We start from the raw sequence: 19604 nt of genomic DNA, 5'->3' as shown, positions 1-19604 counted from the left end.
AGTGGTCATGTGAAAATACAAAAGATTATAGCATCAGAGGATAAAAAAGCCAAGGCCAATGGTATGGTGGTGTAGCATGGCTAAAAAGGCATGTCTCAAAGGGCAAATTATTCCTCAACATTATATAGTCATTTTGAATTATGTATACATGAATCGTTACAGACATTGGTTGATATGAACCTGATCAAATTTAACTGAACAGTGAGACATCTGCTACTTTGGGTACAGAGCGTGAAATTCAGCAGTTAAGCAAGTTAAAGATTGTATTTTTAGTTCCTGGGACCTACATAGATAAATAGAAAACACTGGACTTTTACTTCAGACCTTTTTAAGTTATGTGTAAGCAAGAGCAGGCTAATTAATCATATTATGATTATAAGCAAACATATATGGAATTGATTTAAAAAACACTACATCCACCAATGTTTTACTTTTGTGTGATTTCATCAGAAATGATAGCTTATGGGTTCCTTCATGTGGTGTAAAATATTACTGTTCTCAGATTTTATATTCACAGATTTTAGATGTGTATAAAAATGTGTTTTTTTGCATACGCTATACAGTGGGGGGGGGGAAGTATTTAGTCAACCACCAATTGTGCAAGTTCTCCCACTTAAAAAGATGAGAGAGGCCTGTAATTTTCATCATAGGTACACTTCAAATATGACAGACATAATGAGAAAAAAAAATCCAGAAAATAACATTGTAGGATTTTTTATTAATTTATTTGCAAATTATGGTGGAAAATAAGTATTCGGTCACCTACAAACAAGCAAGATTTCTGGCTCTCACAGTCCTGTAACTACTTCTTTAAGAGGCTCCTCTGTCCTCCACTCGTTACCTGTATTAATGGCACCTGTTTGAACTTGTTATCAGTATAAAAGACTCCTGTCCACAACCTCAAACAGTCACACTCCAAACTCCACTATGGCCAAGACCAAAGAGCTGTCAAAGGACACCAGAAACAAAATTGTAAACCTACACCAGGCTGGGAAGACTGAATCTGCAATAGGTAAGCAGCTTGGTTTGAAGAAATCAACTGTGGGAGCAATTATTAGGAAATGGAAGACATACTGATAATCTCCCTCGATCTGGGGCTTCACGCAAGATCTCACCCCGTGGGGTCAAAATGATCACAAGAACGGTGAGCAAAAATCCCAGAACCACACGGGGGGACCTAGTGAATGACCTGCAGAGAGCTGGGACCAAAGTAACAAAGCCTACCATCAGTAACACACTACGCCGCCAGGGACTCAAATCCTGCAGTGCCAGACGTGTCCCCCTGCTTAAGCCAGTACATGTCCAGGTCCGTCTGAAGTTTGCTAGAGAGCATTTGGATGATCCAAAAGAATATTGGGAGAATGTCATATGGTCAGATGAAACCAAAATATAACTTTTTGGTAAAAACTCAACTAGTTGTCTTTGGAGGACAAAGAATGCTGAGTTGCATCCAAAGAACACCATACCTACTGTGAAGCATGGGGGTGGAAACATCATGCTTTGGGGCTGTTTTTCTGCAAAGGGACCAGGACGACTGATCCGTGTAAAGGAAAGAATGAATGGGGCCATGTATCGTGAGATTTTGAGTGAAAACCTCCTTCCATCAGCAAGGGCATTGAAGATGAAACGTGGCTGGGTCTTTCAGCATGACAATGATCCCAAACACACCGCCCGGGCAACGAAGGAGTGGCTTCGTAAGAAGCATTTCAAGGTCCTAGAGTGGCCTAGCCAGTCTCCAGATCTCAACCCCATAGAACATCTTTGGAGGGAGTTGAAAGTCTGTGTTGCCCAGCAACAGCCCCAAAACATCACTGCTCTAGAGGAGATCTGCATGGAGGAATGGGCCAAAATACCAGCAACAGTGTGTGAAAACTTACAGAAAACGTTTGACCTCTGTCATTGCCAAAAAAGGGTATATAACAAAGTATTGAGACACACTTTTGTTATTGACCAAATACTTATTTTCCACCATAATTTGCAAATAAATTCATTAAAAATCCTACAATGTGATTTTCTGGATTTTTTTTCTAATTTTGTCTGTCATAGTTAAGGTGTACCTATGATGAAAATTACAGGCCTCTCTCATCTTTAAGTGGGAGAACTTGCACAATTGGTGGCTGACTAAATACTTTTTTGCCCCACTGTATATCCCTTGTTTAGCTGGAATGGAATGTTTGTATTCTGTATATTTGACTGTGATACAGTACTTTCGGAAAGTATTCAGACCCCTTGACTTTTTCCACATTTTGTTACATTACAGCCTTTTCTAAAATGGATTAAATTGTTTTTTTCCCCTCATAAATCTACACACAATACCTCATAATGGCAAAGCAAAAACAGGTTTTTAGAAATGTTTGCAAATGTATTAAAAAGACTACTGAAATATCACATTTATATAAGTATTCAGAGCCGTTACTCAGTACTTTGTTGAAGCACCTTTCGCAGCGATTACAGCCTCGAATCTTCTTGGGTATGACACTACAAGCTTGGCACACCTGTATTTGGGAGTTTCTCCCATTCTTCTCTGCAGATCCTCTCAAGCTCTGTCAGGTTGGATGGGGAGCGTCTCCCCAGAGATGTTCAATCGGGCTCTGGCTGGACCACTCAATGACATTCAGAGACTTGTCCCGAAGCCACTCATGCGTTGTCTTGGCTGTGTGCTTAGGGTCGTTGTGTTGTTGGAAGGTGAACCTTCGCCCCAATCTGAGGTCCTGGGCGCTCTGGAGCAAGTTTTCATCAAGGATCTCTGTACTTTGCTCCATTCATCTTTCCCTCGATCTTGACTAGGCTCTCAGTCCTAGTGCGACACAAACAACAACACAGAGTTACACATGGAATAAACAAACACAGTCAAAAATACAGTAGATAAAATCCATATACAGTGTGTGCAAATGAGGTAAGATAAGGGAGGTAAGTCAATAAATAGGCCATGGTGGCAAAATAATTACAATATAGCAATTAAACACTGGAATGGTAGATGTGCAGAAGATGAATGTGCAAGTAGAGATACTGGGGTGCAAAGGAGCAAGATACATAAAAACAGTATGGGGATGAGGTAGTTGGATGGGCTATTTACAGATGGGCTATGTACAGGTGCAGTGATATGTGAGCTGCTCTGACAGCTGGTGCTTAAAGCTAGTGAGGGAGATATGTGTCTCCAGCTTCAGTGATTTTTGCAGTTCGTTTCAGTCATTGGCAGCAGAGAACTGGAAGGAAAGGTGGCCAAAGGAGGAATTGCCTTTAGGGGTGACCAGTGAGATTTACCTGCTGGAGCGTTTGCTACGGGTGGGTGCTGCTCTGGTGACCAATGAGCTGAGATAAGGCAGGGCTTTACCTAGCAAAGACTTGTAGATGACCCGGAGCCAGTGGGTTTGGCGACGAGTATGGATGGTGCCAGGTTTACGCCAGACATGATGCTTGGCATTCAGGCCATGGTCTGAGAATCCTTTAGGTGCCTTTTGGCAAACTCCAAACGGACTGTCATGTGCCTTTTACTGAGGAGTGGCTTCCGTCTGGCCCCTCTACCTTAAAGGCCTGATTGGTGGAGTTCTGCAGAGATGGTTGTCCTTCTGGAAGGAACTATGGAGCTCTGCGCCAGAGTGACCATCGGGATCTTGGTCACCTCCCTGACCAAGGCCCTTCTCCCCCGGGCGGCCAGCTCTAGGAAGAGTCTTGGTGGTTCCAAACTTCCATTTAAGAATGATGGAGGCCACTGTGTTCTTGGGGACCTACAATGCTGCAGACATTTTTTGGTACTCTTCCCCAGATCTGTGCCTCGACACAATCCTGTCTCAGAGCTCTATGGACAATTCCTTTGACCTCATGGCTTGGTTTTTGCTCTGACATGCACTGTCAACTGTGCGACCTTATATAGACGGTGTGTGCCTTTTCAAATCATGTCAAATCAATTGAATTTACCACAGGTGGACTCCGATCAAGTTGTAGAAACATCTCAAGGATGATCAATGGAAACAGGATGCACCTGAACTCAATTTTGAGTCTCATAGCAAAGGGTCTGAATTCTTATGTAAATAAGGTATTTCAGTTTTTTTGTAATACATTTGCTAAATGTTCTATACACCTGCTTTTGCTTTGTCATTATGGGGTATTATGTGTAATTTGATGAGGAAAAACATTTATTTAATCAATTTTAGAATAAGGCTGTAACGCAACAAAATGTGGAAAAAGTCTGCATCGCAGTGCTAGCTGTGCCACCAGAGACCCTGGTTTCGTGCCCAGGCTCTGTCGCAGCCGGCCGCGACCGGGAGCTCCGTGGGGCGACGCACAATTGGCCTAGCGTTGTCCGGGTTAGGGAGGCGACTCCTGTGGCGGGCCGGGCGCAGTGCACGCTAACCAAGGTGTTTCCTCCGACACATTGGTGCGGCTGGCTTCCAGGTTGGATGCGCGCTGTGTTAAGAAGCAGTGCGGTTGGGTTGTGTTTCGGAGGACGCGTGGCTTTCGACCTTCGTCTCTCCCGAGCCTGTACGGGAGTTGTAGTGATGAGACAAGATAGTAATTACTAACAATTGGATACTACGAAATTGGAGAGAAAAGGACATTTAAAAAAAATATATATATATATATATATATATGTAATTGAACAACCCCATGCCATGATTAGATAGTGAGAAAACAAAAAATAATTTATTTAATAGATTAAACTTAATTTACCAACATTTCTGAAAATGAATATATAGCATTTTGGAATTAAACTCTTCAATGACGACCACATCCTCACATGATCTTTGTTGTCAGGCATCCGGCTGGCCACCGAAATACCCTCAAATAAATAAAACATTCTGTACAGTTGCCTCATAAAACATTTGTTCACCAATCCAAAATGGTGGAGTAAAGAGCCAAATTGAAAAGTTTTAACTTCACTGTAAAAATAAATACGTTCAGAAGTGTAGGCCTACATTATATGTGTTAACTTATGCATGTATCGCTGTTGTCACCAGTGGCAGACGCTCCCCCAAAACTGCAATATTTCCTCTCAGCCTCCATGGCAAAATGTGTTGAATAGCATGATATTAAATATAAAACTGCACTTTTTTTCTCTGCCCCAAGGCAAAATGTGTAGAATTGCAGGAAATTAGCTTTAAAACAGCAAGATTTTCTGTTAGCAAGAATTGCAAGAAGTTCTGTTTTCCTAAACAACAAAAAACTTTATCCAAAAGAAGAAAAAAAAAGTTTGGGGCTGAGGGAGTGCATCCTACGCCACTGGTTTCAATAGCCATGCACGCATAAGTTAACACATGTATATATATATATATACACTGCTCAAAAAAATAAAGGGAACACTTAAACAACACAATGTAACTTCAAGTCAATCACACTTCTGTGAAATCAAACTGTCCACTTAGGAAGCAACACTGATTGACAATAAATTTAACATGCTGTTGTGCAAATGGAATAGACAACAAGTGGAAATTATAGGCAATTAGCAAGACACCCCAATAAAGGAGTGGTTCTGCAGGTGGGGACCACAGACCACTTCTCAGTTTCTATGCTTCCTGGCTGATGTTTTGGTCACTTTTGAATGCTGGCGGTGCTTTCACTCTAGTGGTAGCATGAGACGGAGTCTACAACCCACACAAGTGGCTCAGGTAGTGCAGCTCATCCAGGATGGCACATCAATGCGAGATGTGGCAAGAATGTTTGCTGTGTCTGTCAGCGTAGTGTCCAGAGCATGGAGGCGCTACCAGGAGACAGGCCAGTACATCAGGAGACGTGGAGGAGGCCGTAGGAGGGCAACAACCCAGCCGCAGGACCGCTACCTCCGTCTTTGTGCAAGGAGGAGCACTGCCAGAGCCCTGCAAAAGGACCTCCAGCAGGCCACAAATGTGCATGTGTCTGCTCAAACGGTCAGAAACAGACTCCATGAGGGTGGTATGAGGGCCCGACGTCCACAGGTGGGGGTTGTGCTTACAGCCCAACACCGTGCAGGACGTTTGGCATTTGCCAGAGAACACCAAGATTGGCAAATTCGCCACTGGTGCCCTGTGCTCTTCACAGATGAAAGCAGGTTTACACTGAGCACGTGACAGACATGCCAGAGTCTGGAGACGCCGTGGAGAACGTTCTGCTGCATGCAACATCCTCCAGCATGACCGGTTTGGCGGTGGGTCAGTCATGGTGTGGGGTGGCATTTCTTTGGGGGGCCGCACAGCCCTCCATATGCTCGCCAGACGTAGCCTGACTGCCATTAGGTACCGAGATGAGATCCTCAGACCCCTTGTGAGACCATATGCTGGTGCGGTTGGCCCTGGGTTCCTCCTAATGCAAGACAATGCATTAGGAGTGTGTCAGCAGTTCCTGCAAGAGGAAGGCATTGATGCTATGGACTGGTCCGCCCGTTCCCCAGACCTGAATCCAATTGAGCACATCTGGGACATCATGTCTCGCTCCATTCACCAAAGCCACGTTGCACCACAGACTGTCCAGGAGTTGGCGGATGCTTTAGTCCAGGTCTGGAGGAGATCCCTCAGGAGACCATCCGCCACCTCATCAGGAGCATGCCCAGGCGTTGTAGGGAGTTCATACAGGCACATGTAGGCCACACACACTACTGAGCCTCATCAACAACAGCTCAGTCACGAAGTGGTAGGCCACACAAGCTTACAGAGTGCTGAGTGCTGAAGCGTGTAGTGCGTAAAAATGATCTGTCCTCGGTTGTAACACTGACTATCGAGTTCCAAACTGCCTCGAAGCGAAGGTCAGCACAATAACTATTCTTCGGGAGCATCATGAAATGGGTTTCCATGGCCAAGCAGCTGCACACAAGCCTAATATCACCAGGAGCAATGCCTAGTGTTGGCTGGACTGGTGTAAAGCTGGCCTCCATTGGACTCTGGAGCAGTGAAAACATTCTCTGGAGTGATGAATCACGCTTCACCATCTGGCAGTCTGACGAACTAATCTGGGTTTGGCGGATGCCAGGAGAACGCTACCTGCCCCAATGCATAATGCCATCTGTAAAGTTTGGTGGAGGAGGAATACTGGTCTGGGGCTGTTTTTCATGGTTCGGGCTAGGTCCCTTAGTTCCAGTGAAGGGAATTCTTTACGCTATAGCATACAATGACATTTTCGACAATTCTGTGCTTCCAACTTTGTGGCAACAGTTTGTGGAAGGCCCTTTCCTGTTTCAGCATGACAATGCCCCCGTGCACAAATCAGTCCATACAGAAATGTTTTTGTTGAGAGTGGTGTGGAATAACTTCACTGGCCTGCACAGTGCCCTGACCTCAACCCCATCAACCACCTTTGGGATGAATTGAAGCGCCGACTGCGAGCCAGGCCTAATCGCCTAACATCAGTGTTTGACCTCACTCATTCTCTTACGGCTGAATGGAAGCAAGTCCCTGCAACAATGTTCCAACATCTAGAGGACAGCTTTCCCAGAAGAGTGGAGGCTGTTATAGCAGCAAGGGGGGACCATCTCCATATTGATACCCATGATTTTGAAATGAGATGTACGACGAGCAGGTGTCCACATACTTTAAGTCATGTAGTGTACCTTAATATAAAAGTAGGGGTGTGGATCAGAAAACCAGTTAGTATCTGGTGTGACCAACATTTGCCTCATGCAGCACGACACATGTCCTTCGCATAGAGCTGATCAGGCCTGTGGAATGTTGTTCCACTCCTCTTCAATGGCTGTGCAAAGTTGCTGGATATTGCCAGGAACTGGAACACGTTGTCGTACACGTCAATCCTGGCCATCCCAAACATGCTCAATGGGTGACATGCATGGTGAGTGCAGGCCGTGGAAGAATTGTGTTCAGATCCTTGCAACATGGGGCCGTGCATTATCATGCTGAAACATGAGGTGATGACGGCGGATGAATGGTACGACAATGGGTCTCAGGATCTCTTCACTGTATCCTGTGCATTCAAATTGCCATTGATAAAATGTATTTGTCTTCGTTGTCCGTAGCTTATGTCTACGCATAACATAACCCCACAACCACTATGGGGCACTCTGTTCACAACGTTCACATCAGCAACTGCTTGCCCACACAACGCCATATATGTGGTCTGCAGGTATGAGGCCGGTTCGACATAAAGCCAAATTCTCTAAAACAACGTTAGAGGTGGCTTATGGTAGAGAAATGAACATGACACTTTCTGGCAACAGCTCTGGTGGACATTCCTGCAGTCAGCATGCCAATTGCACACTTCCTCAAACTTGAGACATCTGTGGCGTTGTGTGACAAAACTACATATTTTAGGATGGCATTTTATTGTATTATGAGATTTTATTTCGGCTCATGAAACATGGGACCAACACTTTACATGTTGCATTAATATTTTTGTTCATAGTAATTGTTTCTCTTCTCAAATGGGCCATGTTCATGATTCTATTTATATTGTTGTCAACTTGACAGGGGGCTGGTATAAGGAACTGCGGCGCACGTGTTTGAGCACACAGCCAGAGCCATTGTTACTGAAAACGCACCTCAGGGCAGCTGGAGGTTGAGTGACTACTGGTGCGAGAACGAGAAGGGATGAGTACCTCGCCCGCAGGATGTTTGTGTGTGCGTGTGTGTGTGTGTGCGCGCGCGCTCCTTGCGCACCCTCTCCTTACACATCCGCTCCTTCCACGCACGCATACATACGCTCAACGCCTACTTTCCCGTGTGCTTATGTGCATGCCGCATTTGCTTCACATTCACCTTTATGTGGTCAGTGGGAATGAGCATATTCACCGGCGCATAAAATAATCAACTCTTATTTCAGTTTCTTCACAATATAAATGTTAAATCCAATATAATAACGATAATTAGATACGATCCAAGTTTGCATTGCCATAGAAACGGGCTGTCGCGTAGGTCTACTACCAGGAATAGCAAAGGTCTTAATTACCGGACTTCGTGCTGGTGCAGTTTACACGTGAGTTGGAGCTGTTCCGACCGAAGTCGCGCGTGCGCTGTGCGCTCTCGTACAAACGACTCGCAAAGTGGCAGTTCGGGAAACTAGACATCATTCTAAAGTGCAGCACTATTCAGAACACTCGCCGTGCAACATCTTCCCAAAAGCTTCTCTGCCTGCTGGTTTTGGAATAAGACACATTGTAAAGACAAAGAGGAATACCAACAAGAGACAAGTTATGGATGAAAAAATATCGCGTCTGCAGGACAGGCAATTTATGGATCATGCTGATTTCTTAGGGTAATCTAATTATTTCATTTTTAGAATGGTATGGGGCTATGCCCATGGTATGGGGCTATGCCCATTAACTATTAGATGTACACCATTTGTACGTTTAACTATGTAACTAACCTGCCCTTTTCATTTTGTCAGGGTGGAATACTCCTCACTCTACATGTGTAAATCGAAAAGAGGGCTGAAGCGCGAAGATGGCAAGGTATGCGCGCGTTTTATCTATCCTGTTTGTAGATCAATAAATGTCTGATAGGTAAAACGTCCTTGTAGGATGTGTCTTGACTGTGTTGTACTTGTTGTAGATTTGATCTAATGCTATCATTTGTTTCTGTGGTCGTAATCAAATGTATCTTTTCATTCCCAGGACGCGTACAAGTTACCACACCGATTGATAGAGAAGAAGAGGAGAGACAGAATCAATGAGTGTATCGGACAGTTAAAGGATTTGTTACCCGAACATCTCAAACTGACAGTAAGCTTTTACGATTAAGAAGTGATTTGCATATGAAATGTAAAAAAAATATATATTATTGTTTTGATGAATGATTGTTGAGTTATCTGATCTCGTGTTTTCCACTCAGACGCTCGGGCATTTGGAGAAAGCAGTTGTTCTTGAGTTAACTTTGAAGCATTTAAACGCTTTGACTGCAGTCACTGAGCAGCAGCACCAGGAGATTCTGGCTTTTCAGAATGGTAAGTTGTTGTTGCATAACCTCCAATGACTATTCAGTTTCATGATAGGCTAGAGTTTATGAATTCTCTATTTTGGCTTCTTTGGTTTTGGATAGGCTATGCGTAAAAGTTATTGTAGCCATCAAATTTGATATGGTTGCATTCTCACAATTAGGTACAATTTAATTCAGTCAATGAAGTTGTCTTTTCTAACTTTTAAATGCATGTTTTCCAGGGGATCTATCGATGAAAGTGCCCATTCGCGCTGATTTGGATGCGTTCCACTCGGGGTTCCAAGCGTGTGCCAAAGAGGTCCTGCAGTACCTAAACAAGTTGGAGAACTGGAATGCATGTGAGCAGCGGTGCGCGCAACTAATCAGCCACTTGCACAAAGTCTCGGCGCAGTTTCAGCCTGGTACGCCACTGCACCATCCCCAGCTACCTGCCAGAGACGCGCTCGACCGCGATGGCCAAAAACCAGACAGCCAAGCCGGACATGACCGCGTATCAGTCATACAGAGGAGCCATGGAGAGCTTAACGAGAATGACACAGACACAGACAGTGGATATGGGGGTGAGGCGGAAAAGAATGATGGGAAGAAAGGATGTGACCGGAGCAAACTGCAGGGGCCCAAGGCAGTAAAGATAAAGCAGGAGTTCGAGGATGACCGCGCTGCCAAAAAAACAAAGATGAACTGGGCTGGAAACTGCACGACAAGCGCAGACATGACCACCAGACCCGATCTGGTCTTTATGAATTCGTTGATGGGAATAACTGGCGTGGGACAACAGACTCCCTTTTGCATGCCCTTTTACTTCATAAATCCCTCGGCGGCAGCGTCCTACATGCCTCTATTTGACAAAAGTAACCTAGAGAAGTTTGTGTACCCAGCTGCGGCAGCGGCCACGATCTCATCTCAGTTTCACTGGTTATACCCCAGCCTCAACTCACATGCGTCGGCAGCTGCGGCCGCAACAGCCGGTGTTTTTTCCCGCATGTCGACAGAGAAGATCTCTGGATTCGGTTCCGATTCCAAGGACTCTCCCTCCGACGACAGTGACATGTCAAACGTGGCGGAGCCGGGCTCACCTGATGAGAGGGAGGACAATCTTGAGAATGATGAAGATGATGATTATGATGATAAGGAATTAGGGGATGAGTCCCCAGACAATGAAATCGACAGTACATAATTAAGATGACATTTTGAGATTTTGTTTTCTTTCTTGTAAAAACTGGCTAATTTAACTGTGTATGTGTTAGGCTTAAAATGCAGAATGCACATCAATTTATGTTGTTTACGATTCTCCGACAGCTGTCTGTTTTTACCTTATTTTCGTATTTTCGATAGATTTGTATTTATATAGAAGTTTCGAGACAAATTTCACAGTTAAAATTCTCCTGTATCTTGGCCAAGCAGGGGGAAGTTGTGACAGTGTGTGCCTTTTGCACTTAATGCAAGAATAATCTGAATGTTAATCGACAATGATTGACACTAACAACATGTACACGTCTGTTATTACTAAAATTATAGGTTGTATTGAGCTGGAGTTTTTCCATTAACACAGCCTTTTAAACTGCGAATATCAGTGCCAAAACACCAAGACAAACAATCTGCTTATAAGCAATATTGCCCTCTGATCCCCAATCAGCTGGTGACTTTGGATGTAGGATGTTGCAACTGACCTACGCCAAGGTCAACATTGCAGGTCAACATTTCTGACTCTGACTGTACAGTATGACTAATTGTGATAGGTGTGATTTGATCCATTTCCTTGTTTATGCACTAAATTGGCCTCTGTATAAAGTGCTTGAGAAAGTTACTTAGGTACTTCAAACCGAGATGTCCACCTTGGATCATGGACAAATGATTTACTTCATATTATGTAACTCCCTCTCCATGACAACACATTTGGATTAGTTTATTTAGTCTTTTGGAATTTGCAGTAACCCCCTCCGATACATTTTGCTGACTGCTGATATTTAGCATAATATTGAAAGGAAGCACGTCATTGGAAGATGCTGTTTTATGACAATTGACAATTATATCCCTGTTTGGTTGGCATCTCTGCACACATAATGAGACACCCCGTGACCAGTCAGTTTAACTTCCAGCAAAATTATACTAGGCATGAACTTTGATATTGAATGTAACTACCTTTGTTTTTCTTAGCTCTGGAAGTTTCAGAGATAAAGTGCACTTGTTTCTGCCTTTGAAAAACCTCCCCGTTCCTTCCCAACACTCACTTTCCAACTATTGTAGTGCATCACTGTATGTATTTTTTAAATACATTGTTCTTGAAGAAAATCACTAAACTAGAAGGCAGAAACTTAACTCCAGACTGTATAGACTGTGTATGTGTTTGAAGAACAAGATACTAGGCTACTACAGATCATGAGGCTTTTTAGTGTTTTTGAATAAACGTAAACCACTAATCATAATTCATTTTGGGATATACGTCTTAATGTATTTATAAAGCTACATGAAACAACTTATTCTCCAACTCCGAATGAAGAAGGAGCTCTAGTATCACATTCTAATACATACACAAACTTCCATTCAGATTAGGTGTATGTAGTTGGAGGTAACTTTGGTCCGGTGACCAAAAGTTCTGATAAATATCCTTTTAAAATGTACAATCCTTTTTCCTGCAATTGTGGTGTTTATCATGTTTGAGTTTATTGTGTGAGTGACTAGATTTGATTTGCATTTCCAATTTTGTTTATTTTTTGCTTCTGTTCAGCAGCTCTTGCCTCAAATCGATTATGTTTTCAACTGTCATTAAAGGGGGCATGTGTGTGTAAATAGTTTTGTGAATATACTACGGAATATATGTCCGATGTCAATGTTGTAGAAGAAAGGTAGAACCAACAACAACAACAAATATTTAACTGAGAAACCGTTGCAAATTTCGTCAATGCTTTACACATATGCTGTTGTAAATTATTGCTGACAAGTTGTAAAATAAATATCAGACCAAAAACTATTCGGATGCCTCATTGTTTAGTTTTTTTGCCAACAACTTGATTGTTTCCTTCTTAGACATAGCTATATCAAATGATTTAATAGGAGGCATGCTATAGATCAGAGGTGTCAAACTCATTCCATGGAGGGCCTACTGGAATGACTCTCAGCCCTCCGTGGAATGACTTTGACACCTGTGCTAAAGATGATCACAAATATTACAATGATTGTCTCTGTAGTTCAAACACGTTACAGTACAAAATATTAGCTTCAACTTCAAAGGAATGAACTATCCCTTTAAGGTACTGACGAGGTCTCCCTACCCATTTAGTTGACCATGTCCATTATTGGACTTATCGGCTCTGGGTGATAAAAATCACCTACCGTTAAGTTAATTAGGTCTCCAAAAACAAGTGGTGTGAATAGGAAGTGATACTGTACACCTGGATACTGTAAGTCCTCAGGCTGATAGTACTGCTACTGTGGAATGTAGGGGAGAAAGGGGTAAGTTTAGCCATTTTTTTACATTCAGCATCACTCTGTCAAGGAAAATATGCAGTTGAAGTCGGAAGTTTACATGTTAGCCAAATACATTTAAACTCAGTTTTTCACAATTCCTGACATTTCATCCTAGTAAAAATGCCCTGTCTTAGGTCAGTTAGATCACCACTTTATTTTAAGAATGTGAAATGTCAGAATAATAGTAGAGAGAAAGATTTATTTCAGCTTTTAATTCTTTCATCACATTCCCAGTGGGTCAGAAATTTACATACACTCAATTAGTATTTGGTAACAATAAGTTGGGTGAATTTTGGCCCATTCCTCCTGACAGGGCTGTTGCAACTGAGTCAGGTTTGTAGGCCTCCTTGCTCACACACGCCTTTTCAGTTTTGAGGTCAGGGCTTTGTGATGGCCACTCCAATACCTTGACTTTGTTGTCCTTAAGCCATTTTACCACAACTTTGGAAGTATGCTTGGGGCCATTGTCCAGTTGGAAGACCCATTTGTGACCAAGCTTTAACTTCCTGACTGAAGTCTTGAGATGTTGTTTCAATATATCCAAATAATTTTCCTGCCTTGTGATGCCATCTATTTTGTGTAGTGCACCAGTCCCCCCTGAAGCAAAGCACCCCCACAACATGATGCTGCCACCCCCTTGCTTCACGGTTGGGATGTGGGGTGTGTTCTTCGGCTTGCAAGCCTCCCCCTTTTTACTCCAAACATAACGATGGTCATTATGGCCAAACAGTTCTATTTTTGTTTCATCAGACCAGAGGACATTTCTCCAAAAAGTACGATCTTTGTTCCCATGTGCAGTTGCAAACCATAGTCTGGATTTTTTTATGGCGGTTTTGGAGCAGTGGCTTCTTACTTGCTGAGCGGCCTTTCAGGTTATGTCGATATAGGACTCGTTTTTATTGTGGATATAGATGCTTTTGTACCTGTTTCCTCCAGCATCTTCACAAGGTCCTTTGCTGTTGTTCTGGGATTGATTTGCACTTTTCGCACCAAAGTGCGTTAATCCTTTTCTGAGGTCTTGTCTGATTTCTTTTGATTTTCCCATGATGTCAAGCAAAGAGGCACTAAGTTTGAAGGTAGGCCTTGAAATACATCCACAGGTACACCTCCAATTGGCTCAAATGATGTCAATCAGCCTATCAGAAGCTTCTAAAGCCAAGACATAATTTTCTGGAATTTTCCAAGCTGTTTAAAGGCACAGTCAACTTAGTGTATGTAAACTTCTGACCCATTGGAATTGTGATAGAGTGAACTGTAAGTGAAATAATCTGTCTGTAAACAATTGTTGGAATAATGACTTGTGTCATGCACAAAGTAGATGTCCTAACCGACTTGTCCTAACAACTATAGTTTGTTAACAAGAAATTTGTGGAGTGGTTGAAAAACTAGTTTTAATGACTCCAACCTAAGTTTATGTAAACCTCTGACTTCAACTGTAGTATTTTTTCTCACAAAAATATCTAGATATATTTCAGGTAGTTGTGTATCCCTGGAAATAGTCAGAATTCATATCAACATTATTTTTGAAAAGGTGGTCTTTTGGCACAACTTACACAAGGTATAGGGTAGGTTGAGCCGCAGGACAGGGTAAGTTAAGCCACCTACACATTTCTCTACTGAATTCAATTTTACCACTACCTCTGTTTATCATGTCTATCTTTATTTCCCAAACACAATTCAACACAATCACTTTTTTTGTGTTTTAATACTTTTTAGTATATTTTAACAAGCATCATACAAGCATCATGATACCTCTAACACAATAAATTAATTTGACTTGGTGAAAATATTATTTTTTCAACCTAAGAATTCATGAAACTATTTTCCTAAATATTTGGACAAATAATATTTTTTTGCATGGTTTCCTAGAAACAAGGGTGGCTCAATTTACCCCTTTGGTTCAACTTACCCCACCTCTCCCCTACAGTAATCTCCGTCTTAGCTGGTGTCATGTGATAAGAGAATGATGAAGTATGCTTACAGTTGCACCCACTCTGACGTTTTTCACTACTTGTGTGCTGCTTCGGCAAGATCAACTCCAGTGGATAGGACAAAGGGCTAATGTTCCTGATAACACCTTTTAGTAGGCCTAGTGACAAAGACCAGCCCTAGCCCCTTAAGTCTATGTTATCACAATTAGTTTCATATATCCCTTGATATCTTATTAGTTTGTTATTTCTGAACACAGGCATCAATGCAAATGTCACCAATTGCACTATTGCACATTTTGGTATCGACCAAATACAGGTGGTTGATACCTATGTTTGATCTAGTCTTTAACATGACATTTCTGCTTCCGTTTGGATAGAAGAGTTAGTTTAGTTAGTTAGTTTAATATATATTTTTTAATTGGCTGACTTGTGAGACTAGTTGATAACAAAGTTGTCAGCTATTTGAATCAGAGAGTAATAAGCTGATTTCTAGTCTTACTTCTGTTTTAGTCAAGTTCAGCTAAGCACAGACACAGCCTCAGGGGAGTTCCCGGTATCCGTAAAGTATAGTCATGTAAAAGTAGTCTTGTAGTTAAAATATTCCGAACAGCAACATCCCCCCCCCCTCACTGGTGAAGCCCAACAATTTCTGTTTGACTATCAATCAATCTAATGTATTTATAAAGCCTTTTTTGTTTTTACATCAGCAGCCTAAAACCCCAAACAGCAAGCAATGCAGATGTAGAAGACCAAAGCTTCTGTTTTACACAGTTGCCACCAGAATGCAGGATACTATTGGAAGTATCTAATAGACTAACAGATTAGGAGGGTAAACAACTGTAGAATGTATATTAAGTCAATTTAATCTAATCAAGTCAACCTCACTGACTTTTATAATTACAACTCAGTGTAAAATTCTTCATAAACCAGATATGAGTTTGAAATTATAAATCAGTCTGATTGAACATTCAAGTTGCCTGGAGTATTTTTATGGCGGCTAATAGTTTAAACACAATCCATTAGGTTATTATAATGCAATTATTTCCAGTCACTCACCTAGAACCACAAGAGCCATCCAGTTCTTAGTCTGTGATTATTGGATGGATAGCACCATCTAGTGGTGATACTGACAACACGGTTGCCATCTCCATCATCAAGTACATTCTTCATAAACCAGATAACTCCCATTTCTTTCATAGGGCGTTTCACGCTACTGAGCCAAACTGAGGCGAGTCCAACCAAACCAAACCAAGTTGTTCTGAGCTGGCCTGTTTACACATCCACCATAGTTGCTTGCACCGTGATGGAAAGGACCATGTGAAAGGGAAATATCTGAGCCAGCATGGTAGTGTGATGAGGGCACATTTCTCCGGTGTACTCTTCCCATTCCCATGGCCTGTATTATAATTTAATAGGATATAAGACTCATGTATGACTTCATATAAGATGACAAAAAATGTGTCATATCGTTTTATTATAATCATGCAATCCATGTCACATCAGCAGCCAATTGTATCCATACATCTCTCAACAATTTTCTGTGAATTAACGCAGGAAAATAAAACATGTAGCTATGTACAGTTGATTTCTTAACATGGGAATGCACAAGACATCAAATTGTAAACACTGACCAAAGCAACCTATGAAAACGTACAAGTGTTTTTTATACAGCGATACAGCCACCTACTTTACCTTAGGTGGAAAATGAATGCTAAAACCATGGTAAGTATATAGGCTGTAACTAAATCTATCCGAAATGAAAGTCGAATCACCTGTTTCTTCCATAAACATCTTACTCACACAATGAACACAGCTAGCCTGGTCCCAGATCTGTATGTGCTGTCTTGCCAACTCATGTGGTCACTGGCGGAACAATGATTATAGGAGTTAGCAAGACCGCACAAACACATCTGGGACCAGGCTAGAACAGAGCAGGGTCATCGTTGGAATAATTCCTGGTAAAGCTTTACATTATTTGTATATATGTAGAAATAAGCATAAGGCACTTGTTAAGAACGTATTAAAAGATGAGTAGCAGTGAACCATTTGTTTATCAAAACCAATGAGACAGGCCATTCCGTACATTGAAGGCAATTATGATATTGTGTACAACAAAAATTGGTCCATTTCTTCTTTAATGCAGAAACTAAAATGGAGTGTTGTTTTATCAGATTTTAGGGCTTGATTCTATCAGTAGCGCTGAAGGTCTGCCTTATAGCGCGATTGAAAGGTTGAGATGACATATGCAGCGTTTAATGTAAATGCAGTCTCCACAAACACGGGAACATTGCCTTTCAATTTCAATCGCTCCATAGTGCAGGTCTTCAGTGCTACAGATTGAATCAAGCCCTTAGTCAGTGGTGTATTAGTGGTGTATTGCATTAGCCTGGTTCCAGATCAGTTTGTGCTGTTTTGGCAACTCCTCTGGTCATTGTCATGCCAAGGAATTGGCAAGACAGGAAAAACTGGTCTGGGCCATTATCCACAAATCTTCTCAGATTAGGGGTCATGATCTAGGACCAGGTCCTCTCTGGCCATATAATCGTATTCATTATGATATAAAAGGTCAAACTGATCTTAGAGCAGCACTACTACTCTAGCCTGGTCCCAGGGCCTGTATTCATAAACGTGTCTCAGTGTAGGAGTGCTGATCTAAGATCAGTTTGACCTTTTATATCAGTGTTGCATATCTTTCAATTGAGGCAAACCACTCCCTCTTAGGATCTTACAAAAGTCGATTTACTGTCACTTAGCTTTAAATAAGTATTCAGATATGGCTATTTGGAAAACCAAACAGATGCAATAAGTCCTCTAATCTTTGGTCACATTTCTTTACAGATGAATATGCTTAAACATTTTGGCATAGTAACATAGTCATATTGTCAGAGCAAGATAAAAGAGAAAACTAACACTGGCGGTTCATTCAATACTGTTGCATTAACAATATTGCGTAAAGTACATACACAGTTGCCAAAGTTCTGCTTCTTCCTCAGTAATGGAAATAAATGTGAATAGTGATCAAGCTTTATACTATCTACATTATTCTACCATTTCAATAAGTGAATAGATGAGTTGTCACATACAGTGCATTCGGAAATTATTCAGACCCCTTGACTTTTTCCACATTGTTACATTACAGCCTTATTCTTAAATTTAAAAAATTATCAATCTACACACAATACCTCATAATGACAAAGCAAAAACAAGTTTTTAGAAAATTAGCTTTATATATATATATATTTTAAACTTAAATATTACATTTACTGTATTCAGTCAGACCCTTAACTCAATACTTTGTTGAAGCACCTTTGGCAGCAATTACAGGCTCGTGTCTTCTTGGATATGACACTACAAGCTTGGCACACCTGTATTTGGGGAGTTTCTCCAATTCCTCTCTGCAGATCCTTTCAAGCTCTTTCAGGTTGGATGGGGAGCATTGCTGCACAGCTATTTTCAGGTCTCTCCAAAGATATTAGATCAGGTTCAGAGACTTGTACAGAAGCGACTCCTGCGTTGTCTTGGCTGTGTGCTTAGGGTCGTTGTCTTGTTGGAAGGTGAACCTTCACCCCAGTCTGAGGTCCTAAGTGCTCTGGAGCAGGTTTTCATCAAGGATCTCTCTGTACTTTGCTCCGTTCATCTTTGCCTATATACTGACTTAGGAGTGGCTTACGTCTGGCCACTCTACCAAGGCCTGATTGGTGGAGTGCTGCAGAGATAGTTGTCCTTCTGGAAGGCTCTCCCATCTCCACAGAGGATCTCTAGAGCTCTGTCAGAGTGACCATCGGGTTCTTGGTCACCTCCCTGACCAAGGCCCTTCTCCCCCGATTGCTCAGCTTGGCTGGGCGGCCAGCTCTAGGAAGAGTCTTGCTGGTTCCAAACTTCTTCCATTTCAGAATTTTTTTTGTCAAAGACTCCAGCCACCCTAGTCATAGACTGTTCTCTCTGCTACCGCACGGTAAGCGGTAAGTCTAGGTCAAAGACTCTAAAACAGCTTCTAAACAGCTTCTACCTCCAAGCCATAAGACTCCTGAACATCTAATCAAATGGATACCCAGACTATTTGCATTGCCTCCCTCTTCTATGCTGCTGCTACTCTCTGTTATTATCTATGCATAGTCACTTTAATAACTCTACATACATGTACATATTACCTCAATTACCTTGACTATCCGGTGCGCTCGCACATTGACTCTGTACCGGTACCCCTTTTATATAGCCTCGCTATTGTTATTTTACTGCTGCTCTTTAATTATTTCTTACTTTTGTTTAGGTATTTTCTTAAAACTACATTGTTGGTTAAGTGCTTGTAAGTAAGCGTTTCACTGTTGTATTCGGCGCATGTGACAAATACAAT

The 19604-nt window shown here is 42.0% G+C and overlaps 1 protein-coding gene across 1 annotated transcript; it reads left to right on the top strand.

The window, feature by feature from the left end:
* Nucleotides 1-8425: 8425 nt before the first annotated feature.
* LOC110497676 (class E basic helix-loop-helix protein 41) lies at nt 8426-12822 on the top strand. Its single transcript, XM_021573955.3, has 5 exons — nt 8426-9171; nt 9304-9367; nt 9530-9637; nt 9747-9858; nt 10073-12822. Exons 1-5 carry the CDS (start codon nt 9110-9112, stop codon nt 11026-11028), a joined length of 1302 nt encoding a protein of 433 aa, XP_021429630.2. The 5' UTR covers nt 8426-9109; the 3' UTR covers nt 11029-12822.
* Nucleotides 12823-19604: the final 6782 nt, after the last annotated feature.

Source organism: Oncorhynchus mykiss, chromosome 2 (assembly GCF_057628025.1).
Source record: "Oncorhynchus mykiss isolate SJ-2025 chromosome 2, ASM5762802v1, whole genome shotgun sequence".
Lineage (NCBI taxonomy): Eukaryota > Metazoa > Chordata > Actinopteri > Salmoniformes > Salmonidae > Oncorhynchus > Oncorhynchus mykiss.
The sequence above is the reverse complement of the archived record's forward strand: the minus strand, read 5'-3'. Positions and strand labels throughout refer to the sequence as shown.

Excerpts from the sequence above, each read along its gene's own strand:
- LOC110497676 (XM_021573955.3), top strand. The coding sequence starts at position 9,110 with ATGGATGAAAAAATATCGCGTCTGCAGGACAGGCAATTTATGGATCAT. Across the intron at positions 9,172-9,303 it reads GATCATGCTGATTTCTTAGG|GGTGGAATACTCCTCACTCT; the intron begins GTAATCTAATTA and ends TCATTTTGTCAG. Across the intron at positions 9,859-10,072 it reads GATTCTGGCTTTTCAGAATG|GGGATCTATCGATGAAAGTG; the intron begins GTAAGTTGTTGT and ends CATGTTTTCCAG.